Source organism: Varanus komodoensis, unplaced genomic scaffold, assembly GCF_004798865.1.
Source record: "Varanus komodoensis strain SLA01 unplaced genomic scaffold, ASM479886v1 scaffold2, whole genome shotgun sequence".
Taxonomy (NCBI): Eukaryota; Metazoa; Chordata; class Lepidosauria; order Squamata; family Varanidae; genus Varanus; species Varanus komodoensis.
Genome location: NW_025335568.1, coordinates 10,665,126 through 10,683,504, shown reverse-complemented (window position 1 = coordinate 10,683,504; position 18,379 = coordinate 10,665,126). Strand labels below are relative to the sequence as shown.

Here is an 18,379-nt window from a genome sequence, read left to right as displayed (position 1 = left end):
ACGAATGACAGAAACGGGGGATCCGATCACAGCCTTGGAGATTAAGCTCCCTCCTTCGCCCTCCGCAGAATCACTTTTCCTTTCGCATTTTCTCCGTTCGGGGAAAGGCGGAGGCGGCGGCGGGGGGGTGGGGGGAGTCCTAGGAAACCACGTGCTGCGTGCGCCCCCAGCTTCGCTTTTTCTCTGTCCTCCTCCGCCTTCAGTCCTTGTAGGCGGCGACTCCGGGCGGAGATTGGTGGGGTATCCTGCAGAGGAGGAGCGAAGGGCCGGGAGGAGGGGGCGTGGACGCTACTAGTGCACCCGCGGCCGATCGAGCCAGCCGGAGTTGCCAGCCGGAGACGGCCGCGCGTGCGCGCCTGCGTGAGCTCTGGGCTGGCATTCGTGCGCGCTGGCCTTGGCGAGCGGAGAGGCGCGCCTGAGTAGCCCTGCAGGTTTCTCCGGGCTGGGGACGCGGACGCGGGGCGCGAACGAGGATCGGCGTGGCGAGAAGCGGGCCGTGGTGGCCGAAGAGGGAATTTCTGTCCCGCTGGAGAGCGGCCAACATTCGCACCCAAGCGGGCGAGCGTGGGAACGTGCTACCTGCCCGCGGACCCGGTTTCAGCCAGGTAACAGATCCGTGCGCCTGGCTAGGAGTGCGCTCGCCTGCCCTGCGCCGCCTTGCGTGCGTGCTGAAGTTCCCTCGCCCGTCCTCAGCAGGGCGGGTTTGGATCGGGGACGCCTTTGACTCCCGCGTCGCGACCACCGTTAGCTCCAAGGACGCCGTCTCCGTCAATTTCGCAGATGCGACGGGGAGCAGGCTCTGCTGATAACGTACATGTTACAGAAACGAAGGCTCCCGGCTAGACCTGTAAGATCTCCTGGGTACCTCTCGGGAAATCGGTGTAACTCCTAATAAGAGTTTCTCACAGCGCGGCTGGGAGGAAGGGATAAAGAAGGGGAGAACCGGACTTGCATTCCTCGGCGTGTGTCAGCCTTCTCACACCCGGCTCCCCCACAGAGGGAGGGCAACATTAGCGTACATCCCCAGCTCTTAATAAAGCAGAAAAAGTGCTCTGGAAAGTAGTGTTCCTTGCGCTGGCCAGCCCTTTATAACCATAGGATCGCCCAATGGATCTTGCTGAAATTTATTTTCCCCTCCCCCCCCCCACACGCCGTATTTTCTGCATCATGTTCACCCAGGATCCCACAGCGGTAACAGGGCTGGGAGCACGCCTCTCCCCATCTAGGGCTGGCTTTCTGGGGGCAGGGGGGTTGTGTGTGTAGTTGCTAAAGAAGAAAGGATTGCTCATCCTTTTCCGAAGTCTCTCTGTCATACCTGGTTATCAGCGTGATCTAGAGAAGTCTTGCAATGGGGGAGGGGAGGGGAGGGGAGGAGGAGGTGTTTCCAAAAGCTAGCTTGGCCTTTCCCAGCCTAGACTCTGGGGATGATGGGAGTTGCCATCACCATATCTGGAGAGTGGCAGGCTTGAGAAAAGCCAAGGTTGCCTCTTTGAACTGGCCGAAAAAACAAGGGTAATGGCTTTGAAAATGCACGCAGGAATCTCGTTGCTGTTCCGGAGTGGCTTGACTTGGCTGTTCTTTGCAGGTGACTTTACAAAGAGCGAAACGATCCCCTTTGCACCTGAGTCACATGGGTTGAAGTACATTTACTTGGATTTTAGAGGTTGCTTCCTCAGTCAGTGAAGGCGTCTGGAGTAGACTTGCAACCTGATCCCTGAGCGTGTTCGCTTGACAATGCCTTCCGCGGATTTGCTCCAAGTAACTGGAACATAAGGCTTGCAGCCTGAAACTTTAGAATTCTCCGGATGCTGCTGCTGCTGCGCTTTTAGAGGTTCGGCTGTTGTTTGTTTTAAGGCTGCTTGACATCCTGGCTAATGGATTCACAGTGGATAAGTCCATCCATGGCAATTAGACACAGCTGAATAGAATTTCCATGTTCAGGAAAAATGCATCATTGGGGTGCAATCCTATTATGCATGTTTAGACGGAAAAAAGCCCTACTCCCCAGCCAGCGTAGGGAAGTTGCAGAACTGTTTCTGTCTAAATATGCATAGAATTGGACTCTCAATGCTAGATGCATAGAAACAGAAGAATTAGAGCCTTCATACTCTGTATTCGAAGCATCCAGAGGCATATGGGAGACTATTTCTGGTGATGAGAAGCTGGATTATATGGCCTGATCCAACAGAGCTCCTCTTGAACTGTGATCTTCTCTATACCATCTGATTGAAATAGCTGATCATTCCAGGTCTTTGGATTCTAGAACTGAAGCTGCGTGAACTGTATGGAATCAGCGCGAGCAGATCGGCTCAGCTGGTGGTACATTTATGTAATGATTTTAGAACCTAGTTTTATGGTGGCAGGGGATGCGGTTAGATGGTACTTTACAATATGCTGAGACCCGCCCTGAGGCGTCTGGAGGCCTCCCTCTTTTTGCACTGGCTGGGTTGCAGCAACACAACAGGTTGAGCGTGGGTTGCCATTCAGCCACAAGTAGTTGTTGAAACATGAGTTATCCTGTTGGCTGCCATGCCAGCTGACTATGGTTTGCTAACCATGAACAGCCCACAGTTCATATACCACAGGTTCTCTTCCTGGGTTGTTCATGGTTAACCAAACATGGTTTGCTAGCTTGGCGGAGTTCAGTCAGCACAGTAACCCATGTTTCAACAACGGCACCTACTCAGCCGTTGTGTGCTTATGGTGTTGTCTGAACCCAGTCAGTCTGTGTGGGGCACTTGGCCTCTGCCCCAAATTCCTATCCTGATGGCACCACTGCAATCCTCTATATTCATGAGGCCATGATTCAAGAGTGCACCTTTCCTGGAAGAACCAGGACTGGTGCCAGCTGCTTGACCCAGCAACAAGCTGGGGAAATCAAGGAGAATTTACACTGTATTGTTCAGAAATGAAACTACAGAGGTGGCAAGTTTAGATCTGTCTTCCTCCTGTGAGCTGAGCCTGCAATATTTGCCTTCCACTTTGTTATGTGTTGATGGGTTTGTTTTGGCTCCCTTTGCCAAGGCCACAGACGTGTCATCATCATCCACCCACAGGATGGCCCTGTGCTTGTTACTAAATCCTCTAAATTTAGGGCTGGGCGAAATGTGAATGGGAGAAGGCCAGCAGGGAGGCTGGGTCAGGCTTCTGCCCTGTTTTGCGCACAGGATGGTGATCTGGCAAGGCTGATCCAGATACGAACCAGTGATTCTTTCCTCCTCCCCCATGCGTTGCATGCAATGATTTATATTTGGCCACGGGATGCTGTTGCCAACGCCTGCAAGCAGAGAGAGGGTTGCTTTATAGAAAGAGAAGCAGCAATGCACATGCAGCCCCGGTGCCCTGTGGGTGCTTACTCAGAAGTCCCCTGGAGTTCAGTGGGGCTGTTAAGTAGGAACACGTCTGCAGCCAGAGGTGTAGCTTCTGAAAAGGAGGTTGTGCTGAACAGTGATGCAAAGAGGGATTCTGTGGCAGGTTGACAGATTGTCACCACCATGACTGCAAATAAACTATGGATTTAGAGGTTAGACAAGGCTACAGTTTTAAACTGAGAGCTTTTGCTACTGGGGGAGTATAGAAATTAAATAAATAAAATACAGCCCTTCCTCAGATTTCCCTCTCTATAGCAATCCATTGTAATTTGGGTCTACAGTCACTAATATTCCTTTAGGCCAGGGGTCCTCAAACTTTTTCACCAGGGGCCAGTTGAAAGGTGCCGGTGCCGGGTGCGGGCCGGCGAGGGGGTGGAGGCAGAGGGGGCGCGCGTGGGCATGTGCGCTGAGGTGGGGGTGGGGTGCCCAGCAAGGGGGGACGAGGCGAGGCACAGGTGGGCACACGCCGCGAGGCGGGCACACGAGGCAGCTGCCTGCTCCTTGGAGATCGTTTTCTCCAAGTGAGCAAACCGCTGCCTCCCTGCGCGTGGGGCGAGGCGAGCACGTGCGCGGGGGCGGGCGCGTGCATGGCGGCAGGTCCAAATGGGCATGGCAGCCCGCATCCAGCCCCCGGGCCGTAGTTTGAGGACCCATGCTTTAGACAACCTGAATATTGTTTTCTCGCAAGTCGGTCCCACTCACTGCAGTGCGACTTGCTCTCATGTAAGCCTGTTACAGGATCTTGGCCATTCCATCAACCTGGTGCCACCCAATGTGATAGACTTCAGCTTCCAGAGTCCCCAAGCAGGATGTTGATAATTATCTTTGGAGGGTACCAGGTTGATCTACAGGTCACAGTCCAGAAGGCATGCATTGTGAGAAAGTCAAGGAAACCTTGCCAAAGATGTGTTAAGAAAGGGATACACAATCTGGTTTTCTGAAAGCTGTGAGTAGCATAAATGCATTTGATTAGAGAAAAGCACTCCAAGTATTCAGCCACTTCTGCTGGCTAAATCTTTCCATGTCAGTATTATGAATAACTCAGCCATTGTGGAATATCTGAGTTATTCAGTAACTGGATCACCTTTCCCTAGAGCTTAACAGTGTAAACAGCCAGTCCAGCATAGTGCTTAAGAGTGCTGGTCAACAACTGACAGAGACCTGGGTTCAAATCCTATGTAGCTTGGAGCCAATGACTATCTCTCAGTTTGTCTACCTCACAAGGTTGTTGTGAGGATGAAATAGGGAGGGAGAAAGCTATTTGTGTAACTCTGAGCTCTTTGAAGGAAGGGTTGAATTTAAACAAGCAAAATAGCCAACAATTATATGTATTCTAGTGGGACAAAGAATCTGTAAGAATACTTTTTGCTTTGCAGGGAAAAAAACAGACTTTCTAGAGAAGCAAAATAAAAAAGGGATATCTTGTTGCCTTCGTATTTGTAGAGGCAGGAAAGCTTTCAAGCAGAGCAGAACCCTTAATGGGGGAGAATGAAAGAGCAGCTGTTCCCCAGGTACATGGAAACAATGGTTATTACAAATGGAACCCTTGAGGGCTCTTTAAGTGATTGGTTCCCTCACTGCAAACATTGGGGCTTTATGCTTCCGCACCATTTTCTATGAAAAATGGTTACCCTGTAGGAGCCATACATGGAAATCAGCACAGGACGTTGTCTGAGAACTTCTGGCTGGCTGTGACCCTGATGGGTAGCAAACGCTTTTCACAGAATCATGGAATCATTGAATACTGGAGTTGGAAGGGGTCATGAAGACCATCGAGTCCAACCCCCTGCTGTTGCAGGACACCAGTTTACGCCATCCCACTCAGAGGGCTGCCCATTTTCTTGCTAAATGTCTCTCGTGTGGGAGAGCCCACCACCTCTCTAGGCAGCTGGTTCCACTGTCGTATTGCTCTGACAGTGAGGAAGCTTTTCCTCACGTCCAGCCTGAATCTGTGTTTTCGCAATTTGACTTGATTATTCCGTGTGCTGCACTCTGGCATCCGCAAGAAGAGATCTGGACCTTCCTCTTTGTGACAGCCTTTGAGGTACTTATAGAGGGACATCATGTCCCCCCTCGGTTTTTTCTTCTCAAGGCTGAACATGTCCAATTAGGGCAGCTCAAAAGACAGAACTGCACGATTCAGCTTGAAATGGCCTAGTGTATTTGGACCTGGAGTCATAATGCAATCAGTCCCCATTGGGCTGGAGGACCTGGCTGTCACTGAAACCAAGGCTCATGGGGTCAAAGTCATGGGACATTTTGATTAGCAGCGTGGGCATTTGCCAACCCCTTAAATCTTCCAGTTCCCTCTAGGTTGAATGACAACCCTCTCACTAGCTGGGAATAGGGAATAGATTGGACTGAATCAACAACAGTTGACTGTGAACTGTCCCAGTTGTAATGCCAAGTATGTCGGGGCAGCTTGGTCTTGAATGGGTGGTTAAAACCTGCTTGACAAAAAGACCTGCTCCTGGTAGAGACAGAAAGTCCTAGAACAGACCTGTTGATATGGAGCAACAGGTGGCCTGTGCGTTTGATTCTCTTGTGGCTATTGGTTCTGGCAGAATGAGTGCTTGCATTTCTGAGCACACTGCTGCGTCATTGCTGGCTGTAAGTGCTTTCTTTCTTGATTCTTAATTTATTATATTTCTTTATTGTCCTATAGCCAAAGCTCTCTTGCATCTAGAGATGAATCTTAGCATCCCAAAGGGGACTGCCTATATATTGTAATTTTACCCCTTGGGTACAATCTTTGATTTGGATGAACAAGAAGGAAAAAAATATTCTACAATTGAACCAGTGCTAAAGTCCTGAACTGGGACTTGGGAGATCAGGGTTCTAGTTCACACTCTGCATAGTGAATGCCTCTTAGCCTAAGCTTCCTCACAGCATTGTTGTGGGGATAAAATGGAAAGGAGGATTATGTAAACTACCCTGGATTCCTTTCAAGGGGGAAAAAGGCAGGATAGAAATTGAATAAATACATAAATAAATAAACAACCCAAATTAATCAAAATGCATTATTAAGTTATTTCTTTACTTGTGGCTGCAAACTAAATTGCAACAAGACAGATTCTGCTCTCTCTGTGTGGGATGGGCAGCCTGCCTGTCTAAATCCAATGCAAAATTGGCAGGCTGAAGCCAATATCCTGAAACCTTTTACAAGACAACAGAATGACTCAGATCTACTCTAAGGAACTGTGTTTTCTAGCGTCCCCATGAAACATGTGGGTGTGTGTGCTTAAGTATGTCTGAAGAAAGAGGTTAAAAGTTTAGAGTCTTACTCATCCTAAAAACGGGCGTCTCCTCCCCCTGCCCCCTCTGATCCTGGCACGCTTTCTCTTGAAATTGTAGTCTATGCTCAGAGAAGCAGGCCCTTTCCTTCATTCCCATCCACTGTGCCTCTTCTTTGCCTTTGAATATCCTCCTTAATCTTGACTCTGTAGGTGTGATTGCTTGCAACTTTGAGACTTTGATCCAAGGGCTTAGAATCAGGTTCCGCCTTCTGTTCGACATGCAAACTGCTAGTAGCAAGAATAATCCTGCAGCTGAAGCTGGTAAAGTAGCTCCTTCTTTCTAGCCCGCCACCACCAAGCACATGTGTGCCCACGTCCCTTCCTTTGGCTACGTGCCACTGGAGAAAATTAATACCACTGTAATCATAGGGGATTCTGCTAGACAAGGAAAATGTGAGTCTCCTGGGTTTCTGCAGCTCCTGAACTCCGTGAACCTGTGTGCTTTCGCATTGCAAACCATACTGGGGCTAATTCATGCATTACGTCTGGATGTGTGAAATACTGCAGCTGTACCAATATGAAACTGAGCAGCAAGATAGTTGCAAATGCATCGTAGAGCGGCTGATTCCTGCCATAAGGCAAGCTGGTGCTTCAGTTCCTGTAATCCCGGACCATTGACCCTGCTGGCTGGGGTTCAGGGATGTTGCGGTCCAAAATTTCTGGAGGATGGTGGTTGCTTACCACCCCTTCTCCCTCTCAGTCCAGAAGGCTTCGACTGAGAATGGAGGACTCAGTGGGAATATCCTATTCCCACTTCTATCACTACATTGGTTTCAGCTTTTTCCTCTCCCTTCCCCCTTCCTATCCATTTTCTCTTCCTTCGTTTCTCTCCTCACCTTTATGCCCTAATGTTGCGGGTTGTCTTCTTCTGATTGACACCACGTATCTGGGGAAACAGTACCAGGTTAGTTTCAGTCCTGAATATTTAGCCAATAGTCTTTTGACAAAGGTGGTAGACTTTGAGATTCTTGCAAGTTGTGCTTTGACAGCTGAACTGGAATGTTCTTGTGCTTTATCTGAGTTAGATGTTGACCATCCAGCTCAGTACAGGGTTGGCCAAGAGCTCCAGCACAGGGTCTTTCTGTGTCCTCTTCCCAGGAGGCCCTTTTGGGGATGTGGGGAATTGAATCTGGAACTGCCCGGATGTCCAGCATGTGATCCAGCATTGCGTGACGATTCCACCATCAGTCAGCCAGGTTTGCTTCCTAAAGCTTCAGCCCTGTGTCCATTGACGTGGGAGGAAGTTCCTCTGAACTTGTATAGGGTTGTGCTGTTAGGCACAGTCATCGCTTGGATTTGAAACAACTAGGAAAGGGGAAGCCTCAGCACATGAATCCCCTTGACTTGTAAGAGGTCTGAGTAGAAGGACGAGGCAGCAGATCCAGATGTGAAGCCCGCTTTGTGTGTTGGCCACAAGCAGCCTCTCTGTGCCCCTATTCAACATGGACTATTGTCTCAAAGTGCTTCCTTGCCGTCTTCCAGCTGCCTGCTCGTAAATAATGCTGCAAAGACTGCCTGCCGCATGAAGAAAGGGCTGTGTTTTACTGCAGGCTTTGGCTAGCCCAAGTCGGCTGTGCGTGCCTTTCAGATTAATTCATGCCATAAATCAGCGGAGCTTCTGCCACAGAATGGGCAGCAGGCGCAGCTTTTCTAGGGTCTTTGGTGGCTCGTAACATGTTGGCACTTCTATAATTACTGGTTTGCTAATCTACGCTACACAGACTGGCCAGATTGCAGGGTTTTGCCACACTTTCAAATGGGAGGTGCATTTTAAGAAACTTGTTTTATGTGTAGAAGGCCTCTATGAAGAAAGCATGCAGAAAGCGCTAACACCTTTCAAGTTAGTGAAATTAAAGGGATGCTTTAAAAAATGATATTGAGGGTTGGATCCAGGCATATTAGAAACATGGAAACATGGAAGCAGAGTGAGTCAGAAGGGGGCTCCTGGGCCATCTAGTCTGACCCCTGGCTCCACTCATGACATGCCTACCGTGTGCATATTCAATTGGAGTAGACCAGGGCTGGTGTTCAAATGAGCTTGAGGCTGCCATACTTTGGAAAATGGAAGTCTTCCTGGAGAAGACCATCATGCTAGGGAAAGTCGAAGGCAGAAGAAGGAAAGGAAGACCAAACAGGAGATGGGCGGACTGCATGAAGGAGGCCACTGCCTTGACCTTAGAAGAGCTGAGCAGGCCTGTCATGGATAGTCATCTTGGAGGACTTTCATTCACGGGGTCTCCATAAGTCAAAGACGACTTGATGGCCCACAGCAACAAGAAGGGTTCTCTAGCCAGCCCCGCCCACTTTCATTGTGTACAGGCATTTTTTCCTGATTCTAGATGGTTAAACTGCTTTCCTCAGCCTTAGTTAATGGCAATAGGAGTTTTAAGCTGAAATATGTTGGCAGTTTTGGACTCTCCCCTTTGCCTTTGGTCCCAGCCACAAGTCCTGGGTGTGCAGCCCTGGAGATCTGTAAAATGGAATCCAGGTCTTGGAATGAAGGGGGTTCTAGATTCTTGGATAGACATCTCTCCAAGCCAGTGTATTATATTCTGGATTTGTTTTATAAATTCACTTATTTCATTTGTTTATAAATGGAAAGATTCATTCATGCTCTGATGGGCATTTTCTCATTACCATTACCAAGCATTTATATCCCACTTCATTGTCTCAAAGCCATTTTTAGCAACGCTCTTGAACAATGGCCTTGTGCAATTGTGTGTGCGTGTCCCTGCGGGGGTGGTAGCTAAGAAAAGTTGTGTCATAAACACTGAACATTAACTAAATCCATGTATTTGCTTATTATATCACAATGTATTCTGGATTTGGTAGCTATGGAGACAGGTGGAGCAAAGAACTATGAACGAGTGTGGTGTACCAGCCCCTAGCCAAATTAAAACCTGCTTGGTCTTCAGGGCGATCCATGGCTGCTAGTCCTGATGGTTTTATGCTGCCTGTAGTATCAGAGACCATATGCCTATGCACTCTTTTGCTAGGGAGCATGGGTGCTGTTGTGCTCACATCCCACTCAGGAGTTTCCCACAAGTCTCCAGTTCACAGAATCAAACCCTCTGCTCAGTGCAGGACTCTCAGTTAAAGCATTCTGACAGATGGCTGTCCAGCTGCCTCTTGAATGCCTCCAGTGTAGGAGAGCCCACAACCTGCCCAGGCTGTCGATTCCCTTGCCATACCGTTCTGACAGTCAGGAAGTTTTTCCTGATGCCTAGCTGGAATCTCTCTTCCTGGAACTCGAACCTGTTATTTCTGTCCTGAACTCTGGCCATGGTGTGGCTGAAGTGTAGACTACCTGGACTTTGGCCTGATCCAGCAGGGTTCTTCAGAATGGTGGTGCCCTGTGACTTGGCACCTTTTCAATTTCACCTGTAGTGCACTCACTTTCTGATCTTCAGCACCCGGAAAAGCAGCCAGCAAGGTGCTTTTCAGCTGAAAGCAGGGTTTCTGGCTGTTTGCCTTCAGAGTCAAGAAAGCCAGCCCTTGCCTTGTATTTGGTGGCCACTTAGCAGCTATGAAGGCAGGACTGGAGCTGTCTTGATGGCTCTCTAACAGGCTGCATGCATTGAATATTCTGCACTTTCTTCCTCTGCACCCCACCCCAAGCTGTTAGATGAAGCCATGGGAGGGGGACTACGTACTCGCTTCACTCTTCCATTCCAACTCTGTCCTTTGGATGATGCGTTTTGTGTCTGTTTCAGCGAGTGGACTGAGTGTCTGGCGTGTTCCAAGCGAATGACATCACGCCGTCACCTCCCACCTTCCACTCCAATGCACCTGCAGGCCCAGAAGCTGTGCATGGTGGAGTTAAACCAAGGGCAGGCCAAGCCATGTCAACAGCGCTGCAGTGACACCTCCACCGCCTGCAGAAAGCAAATGTGACACACCACTGGCAGCTGGCTTCTTCCGAAAAACGCCTCCTGCTTTCTGCTCACATGCAGAGGGTGGGAGAGTGAGGCTGCGCTGACTAACCCCTCCTCTGCCAGAGCATGGGCTGACTAGCTAACCCACCCTGGTGTATCCATGAATGTCTGTGGCGGGGGAGTTTTCATGCATACGGCTGCATGGTTCATGGGGTGCACATGGTCTGGAATCGAGCATGGGTGAACATATGCAGGTATGCCAAGCCATAAGGCATAAACTGAAATGGTGCCATGTTTGAAAACCAGAGGTACTGGAGCCGGAGTCCCAGAGACTGTTAGTTTGCCCTGCTCAAGGGGGCTTTGGGCTTGTGTTTCTTGACAATTAGATTTCCCATTCCCTTTCCCATCTATGGAATGCGCTCCCCAGAGAGGTCCACCTGGCGCCGTCGTTACTTGTTTTTTGGCGCCAGGCAAAGACCTTTTTATTTAAAACTTATTTTAATTGTTAAATGATTTGTATTTATAGGATTTTAAATTTTTAGCCGAGATGCACTGGGGGGTTTTAAATAATTTTTTTATTGTTATATTGTTATTTATTTATGTATTTTATTTCTGTTGTGAGCCGCCCCGAGGCTTCGTTGCGATGGGGGCGGCATCAAAATGTTTTAAATAAATAATAAATATCAGAATGTTTTGGAAACTGAGGGGCCTTTCAGTGTGGTTCAGGGTATGTGGTTCAGGAAGGAAAATGAGTCAGAGATTCCAGCTGTGCATGAGCAAGGCTTGTGCTGTACATCTAAAATAGAAGGGGCTTTGCCCAAAATTTAACAATGCTGTGCTGTGCTTTACTTTCTTTAATTGTAAGACCGTCCTGAGGCTCTTGGTAAGAGGATGGTATAGAAAAGCTTTACGTAAATAAATAATAGGGTTCGTGTTGGTGATGCAAGAAAGAGAGGCTAGGGTTGTTCCACTGGCTGGAAGTGCAGCCTGAAGACGAAACGTGTGGTTGGGAACCACCGCTGGGGTTGATTTTGCAAAGCGATGCCCAGGAGAAGCACTGGAAAGGAGCACCACTCCAGGTTGAGCTGAGCGGATGGGGTGCCAGTCTCTCCCCCGGGTGCTCTCTTGTTCCTTCCCGGCTGGCGAGTGGCGTTGAAGACCAAGGGCCTTCCCGCAGCATTCTCCTCCTGAGAATGTTTTGATCCCTCAAGGGCAGCATGTGCCCCTCTCAGGCCGCTTCCCCCCTGCTGGCGTCCGTCATAATGGCCCCTTGTTCTGGGAAGCCCAGCCGCCGCTTCTTGCCCCTTCTGCTGCGGCACGTGGATGGCTCGTATTCTTCCCTTTCACCCCCTCCTGGCTGATCTGTGCTGGGAGGAATCCAGTCCCTGGCTGAACAGCTGCTCGGAGAGATGAATGTGACTTCTCAGATGCCGGCCCTGCTGCTGTCCCTTATTTTGATGCAAATCTCCTTTGGCATCTTGAAAAGCAGGATTAGCGAGGGGGCCTCGTAGGCGGGGGGGGGGGCGCAGCTCAGTGTGCCTCCCCCCCCCACCCCCGCTCGCTCCAGGAACAGCACTTTTGCTTTCTCTCATTGTTTACTCACCCAAGCTTCTACTTTTCTGTGGCATTTGAATACCGACGCCTTCATTGTCTTGACCTGCTGCCAGAAGCAAGCCGGTCCTTTGGCTCTCAGTGCGTGTGCCGCGCCCCCCCCGCCCCTTTTTGTCCCCAGGAATCCAGCTAATAACTTAATAGCTTCTCATCATCTCCCTCTGCAAAGTGTTTTGTTGGGAGTTGCAGAGAGCACAGATGGAGAGGGAGGGAGAAGCCACTTAGCCAAAGGCTGCCCCATTAACGCTTGTCCTCCAAAGTCAGGTGTTTTCCCAGCCAAGCACGCACCGCACCGGGGCATGCGTTTATTTACTATATATATAAACAGAAAGGCTCCAGTCCCTGCTGCTCCCCCCCCCCCGCCCCCGCCACACACACCAGGAGGATTTGGCACACAATAGAGGGAGAAAAGCAGCGGCATCTGCACTCCTCAGCGACGGCCTGCAGGAGAGTGTGAGCTTTTTGCATGCATAGCCATGCGCAGGGTGCCATCAGTGCCTGAGCAGCAGCTGGCCTTCTTGAATCAGGGTAGCGATTTGAGTCCCCCCCTTTCTAATTTCTCAGAGGAGGTGAAGCAGTGGGAAGCGTATGTGCCTGTCTACATAGCCCATGACTTGGCTTCTGTGTAATGCCAGCCCAGAGTGCAGGCTAAGGATGGGTTGTCATTGAGACACGGGTGGTTGTTGTGTGCGGACACGGCACTATGGATTAATAATAGGTGGTTTACCACAAACAGTCCAGAAATCACAGCCCAGAATCAAAACCCAACAGCAAGCTGTGGGTTCTCTAGCTATGTTGTTTGTGGTTAACAAGCCATCATTAAACCCTAATGCAAAGTCTGAATGTAATGGCAACCCACGCTCCGTCTGTGTTCTGTACAAACTAGGTCAGAGAAACTACGGTCTGTTTCATCCATAATAACAACCCAGAGCCACTATTCAGCAACAGCCCATATACAACCTGTACTCTGGATTCACACGGTTTGCAAATCAGGCCATAGATGCAGCCTTGCACACAGCCAGATCCTTAGTCCATCTAGCTCAGTTAGCCTGCACTGAGCTCAGCTCTCCAGGATATGAGCCTGGAGAGGCTTGGGCTCGAGCCTGGGCTGTTTCATGGCAAGCGTGCCTGCTCCCACTGAGCTTCTGCCCTTCCTCATTTTTAAAGTAGAGCATTGCATATGACCTCCAGTTCAAATCTGATGAGAATGACGAGGCGCTCTGATGAATCAAGGGCACACAGTACACTTTAAGGTGAATCTTGCGCGCCCTTTTCCAGTTACTTCTGTTTCCAGTTGGAGACTTTAATCTGTATCCATAGCAGTCTGGGATACACGGAACGATGTTACAAGAACCGGTTCTGTGCTTTTATCTGAATTGCATATCTGTATTATGACCCTAACACAATATCAAGGCTCCAATAAGCTGTTTGTTGAACAAATGTCTACTGAGAGCCAATGCAAAAGTACGTGAAGTCATCGCATTTAACTATCCGTCAGCAATAATTAACCCGACTCCACTGCATTGCTTGTTAGTCTGTAAACCACAGGAAAACTACTTTGGCTAATCCGTGTCAGTGTCGCAAGCTTGAGTTACATGAACTGGTCCCACTGGTGGAATTTGGCACTCCAAACGAGAATATTGTCGGCATCACAGCCGTGCATTCTGGACCCACAAGACTTTTAAAGCCTGGTTCCTTTCCACAGCCTTGCACACACCATCACAGTTCATGTAAGCGCATGTGGGTGTAAAGAGCCTTATAAAAGTTGTGATCGCACATGGCGCTTGGGGGAAATCAAAATGCGCGTCGAAGCATTGCATTTTCTCTTTCAAGGAGAATGACCATTTTTACCTCTGATGTGAAAACGTGGGTCTCAGTATCATAAAAAGGAGTCCAGAGCATGATTTGACTTTGGGAGGTAGGAGAAAGGGGGGTCACACAGGTTACTGCCAATGCAGCCAAGATGGTTGATTCAGGGCAAAGACTTGTTAAAAACCTGGCAATGTGGAATTGCGATTGTGAGGGGTTATCGATGTTCCTTGGTTCTTCGTTTTCTCAGGAGAACATGCCGCAGACTCCTCCCTTTGCAGCGATGTTTGACAGCAGTGGTTACAACCGGAACTTGTACCAGGCGAAAGAGGACAGCTGCGGAGAACTGTACTACCACGACAACAACCTGCTGTCAGGATCCTTGGAAGCCCTCATCCAGCACCTAGTGCCCACAGTGGATTACTACCCCGATGTAAGTCTGCTCCGTTTGCAAAGGACATCAGGTCAGTCTGGTGTAATGCCCATAATTCCCAGCCAGTGATTATGGGACCTGCGATCCTGCACTTCTGCGAGGCAGCAGATTAAGAAAGGCTGAACTGCTGCACCTCCGAAAAAGGAGGAAGTGGGTTCGCCAAGGAGAGTTGTGGCTATTATGTAGGATACCTAAAGGAACGCCTGCGTCCATATATGCCCTCCCGCCCCTTGAGATTGGCGGCAGAGGCCCTTCTCTGGGAACCTCCGTGAAGGATATTAGGAGGGTGAGTACCCGGAGGAGGGCTTTCTCTGCGGTGGCGCCCAACCTATGGAATGCGCTCCCCAGAGAGGTCCGCCTGGCGCCGTCGTTATTTGCTTTTCGGCGCCAGGCCAAGACCTTTTTATTTAAACACTATTTTAATTGTTAAGGTTTATTTATTGACTGACCAGACTGTTTCCACTATTTTATGGATTCTATGTATTTACTGCATTTATATGTGGGATTTTATGATTGTAAGCCGCCCCGAGGCTTATGCAAAGGGGGCGGCATATAAGCTGTCTAAATGAATGAATGAATGAATAAATAAATATCATGTTCTATGGGGAAAGTGAATGGCTTCCAGGCATATCCTAACGTTGTGTTTTTCCTGCTGTGTCTGAGTTCAGCATCTCTTAACATGAATTTGCCATTGAGTGCCATTCACACCTTCTTTTTGCTCCACCAGTTAAATCCCCAAGGTATGTAGTAGTATTGCAAGTGATTGGAGTTTATTGCAGAAAGATTGCGGAACAGCCAGTGTGTCTGTCTCGGGGTTCTGGTTTCTCCTCTGCTGTTTTCCCCCAATGTAAGAACATCAGAAGAACCATATGGCTGAGTCTGGTGGTCCTTCTAGAGTGGGGTTCCATTCATCCAGTGGCCACCCACGGGCCACTGGGAAACCTGCAAACATGGCACAGGTGCGAACACACCATTCTGCCCAGGTTCCCCAGCAATGGGTGTATATAAGCATAGGGCCTCTGCTGGTGGAGAAAGCTAGCCTTAGCTATCAGGACCAGTAGCCTCTAAGCTTTCATCCAATCCCCCTTTAAAGCCATCCAAGTCCAGGTCTTCACCTCTCTGGCAATTCCAGGTAGAAGTTTGCTCGCAGATTGTGCCGTGTGTACGCAGCTGCGTTCCTACCTGAAGCTTCCTAGCCACCTTCTCTTGGTGTTTCAACCTCTTCCCCTTGGATGCATGCCCAGAAGGTATGAAGGAGGAGCTCCTTCTTCTGCGCTGGATTCTGGTTTTATCCGATAAACCGCAGAGCAAGGCAGGGTCTGAGGGAGAGGATGTTTGCTGTTGCTGGGAAACCCAAAGGCATGTGTTATGTTTCCCTGGTGAATAAAGTTCTGGGCTCGCACTTGTGCACAGACCTGTACAAAATGGTCCCATGTATTAATTGTACATGATGGAGGGTGCTGAGTGTGGCTGTGATGGTGTGTGCTTGTTGCGTGAAATTTATACCCACATGGGAAATACCCACCAGTGAAGTGGCCCTGTGTGTAACGCAGCTCTCCTGGCATGTTGGACTACAACCCCCATCATCCCCAGCCAGGCTGGGGATGATGGGGGTTGTAGTCCAACCTATCTGGAGGGCGCTAGGTTGAGGAAATGGGGTATAATCACTGACACCCTACCAGAGTACTTTGCATACTGAGCCGACAAATGAGATCATACATGAAGATCAATTTCTGGCTTTCTGCTGCTTCACTTTGATCTCAGTTGCAGATCTTCAAGAATGTGCTGACCAATTGAGTATGATAGATTTCCTAATGTGACTGTTGCATCCTCAGTTCAGGGTTCATTATCCACGTAAATAAGCTTGCTTTGGAATGGTTTCCAAATCTCACTGATTCATGCCCGTGCGTGTGAGCCGCGTAATTAACTTTGCGGAAAGCTCACATGAAGATGGCTAACTTTACGAGCGATACGGAATTTTCCATCCCATGACTGACTGATGGCAGCAGGTCATCGCAAGATGCCAAAAAAGGATGCGGAATGTCCTCTGGCTGTCCGTTGTATCCTCTGTTTGTCGGGCCAATATGATGCAAGACAGACTCTAAGAAGCGTTAGGATGGGGTGGGCAGCAACACCCCCATGCTGCCTGGCCGTCTGAATTCGTCAGCAGTGCAATTGAAAAAAGTGCAGGAAAGGCAGCTGTAGTGCCGTGAGTGCCAAAAGAGCCAGATTTAATCCTTCCAGCCAGGCCTGGGACCAGAGGCAAAAGGGCACATCTGCCACTGATCAGAACCCCCAGCTGCCTTCCCTGATTTTATTTATTTATTACTAGATTTATATCCCACCTATTTCACTTTTTAAAGAACTTACAGCAGCTCACGTCATTCTCCTCCTCCCACTCTCAGTCTTATCCTCACAACGAGAACCCTGTGAGGTAGGTTGGGCTGAGAGTCTGTGGCTGGCCCAGTTGGCTCCATGTCTGAGTGGGGACTCGAACCCAGATCCCTTGAGCCCCAGTCCCCTGCTCTGAACCCCTGCACCACCCTGGCTTGACTCCCCACCCCCTTCCCATGCAGTGGCCCCCTTCTCCCCACTACACCATTGACATGTGCCTTACTTTTACTAAATGCCCCTCTCGCCCTTGTCTTTACTGCTGAGCTGCACAGCTGGGGGAATACATGAGAGGACTTTCCTTGCATGCTGGCTCTGAGGAAGGGCTCCCTTGAAGCCAGGCCTTTCAGCCAGACGGACTTTCTGAAGAGCCGGGCTGGCCGCTTCCTCGGCTGGTTTCTTTCACTGAAACAAATGACCCAGAGGCTGGGTGTAGGACAGCAGCTGGAGATCCTCCTGGTGGGACTGGGGGAGAGGCAGAATTTACTGTTCTGCTGCCCGAGGCAGGGGTTCCACCATGTTTTATGGGAGGGCTGGCCCCGCTTGTAGCGCCACAGAACAGATTGCCACCAACCTGAAGTGTGATGTTTTTCCTGGGGTGCTCCACACATTTCAGTGATGCCCTGTGTGGAAGCTGGAGAGCAGGAGGTGGCATCCATTCCTTGTGTGGTTGTCCATTCCTGCATGAAGCCTAAGAAGTCGGGCATACAGATTCCCCCAAAGAGTGCTGGAATTCATGCGTGCATTGGAGGAGTCTGTGGGCTGAGCTGTCAAGGTTTCCTGTCTTCAGCCTTACCTGAGAAGGTCACTTTGGTGCTGGCTAGACTGGGCACAGAATCTTGCAGCTTAATTACTTTCACAGATAATAAATGTATAGGAATTGCAATGTACTTTGCAATCTGAGAAGCGAAATTAAAATGTAAGGTCGAAGTGTTGTTGTTTTAACTTGGCTAAAATGTTCAGTAGCGTTTGGAGAGTTAGTGCCTTGATATTGGTCTCATTTTAGTCTTCTGTATTAGTGCTGCTTAACTTTTTAATGGCCAGGGGGTGTTCGATGCTCTGAAATCAAACATATAATTCTTTGGTAGAGGAACTGCAACCTGAAGCCTCATTCATCAAGCAAAAAGTCCCACTGATTTAAAATGAGTTTACTCTCTTGCCACATCCAGTCATCTGTTAATCTTCTTTCCCTTTGTTCAGAAATGGCAACATACAGAGGACTGTGGATGCATAAGCATTTGTGCACCTGCTTTTACCATATGTTGTAAAATGCAAAGCCAGCCTGAATGCCATGCATTTCAGCGCTTCTCAGTCTGGTTGCCTAGAGTCCATTCTTACTCACCACAGGGGATTAGGTAGTTGGCTGACTACAGACCTGAGAAAGAGGATACTGTTGGTGAAGAAGCTTACCTGAATCTGAGAACAGGAGGGGCTTTTAAAAACCTAAGTATACCCTGGATCTGGGGGGTGGGGGACAGATCACAGATATCTTTACGTCCACCCTCCAAAGTGGTTCTGCCTGATTATCTCATAGGAGAGGAGCTGGCTGTTTGTGGGTTCATGACCAAGGCAAGTCAGCCTACCCAAGCTGGT

At 49.3% G+C, this 18,379-nt stretch overlaps 1 protein-coding gene across 7 annotated transcripts in view; it reads left to right on the top strand.

Annotated features, from left to right (window-relative positions):
- Positions 1-327: 327 nt before the first annotated feature.
- The window catches only part of RASGEF1B (RasGEF domain family member 1B), a 39,710-nt gene continuing 21,658 nt past the window's right edge, over positions 328-18,379 (top strand). The window contains exons 1-2 of one of the 7 annotated variants that reach the window (XM_044429079.1): positions 328-605; positions 14,213-14,395. In XM_044429079.1, the coding sequence (XP_044285014.1) occupies positions 14,219-14,395 (177 nt within the window). In that variant the 5' untranslated portion in view covers positions 328-605; positions 14,213-14,218. Of the gene's footprint in view, positions 606-1,390; positions 2,320-5,421; positions 5,982-7,806; positions 10,797-14,212; positions 14,396-18,379 lie in introns of those variants that run through there. The other 6 variants (XM_044429083.1, XM_044429082.1, XM_044429081.1 and 3 more) reach the window with 6 other exon arrangements.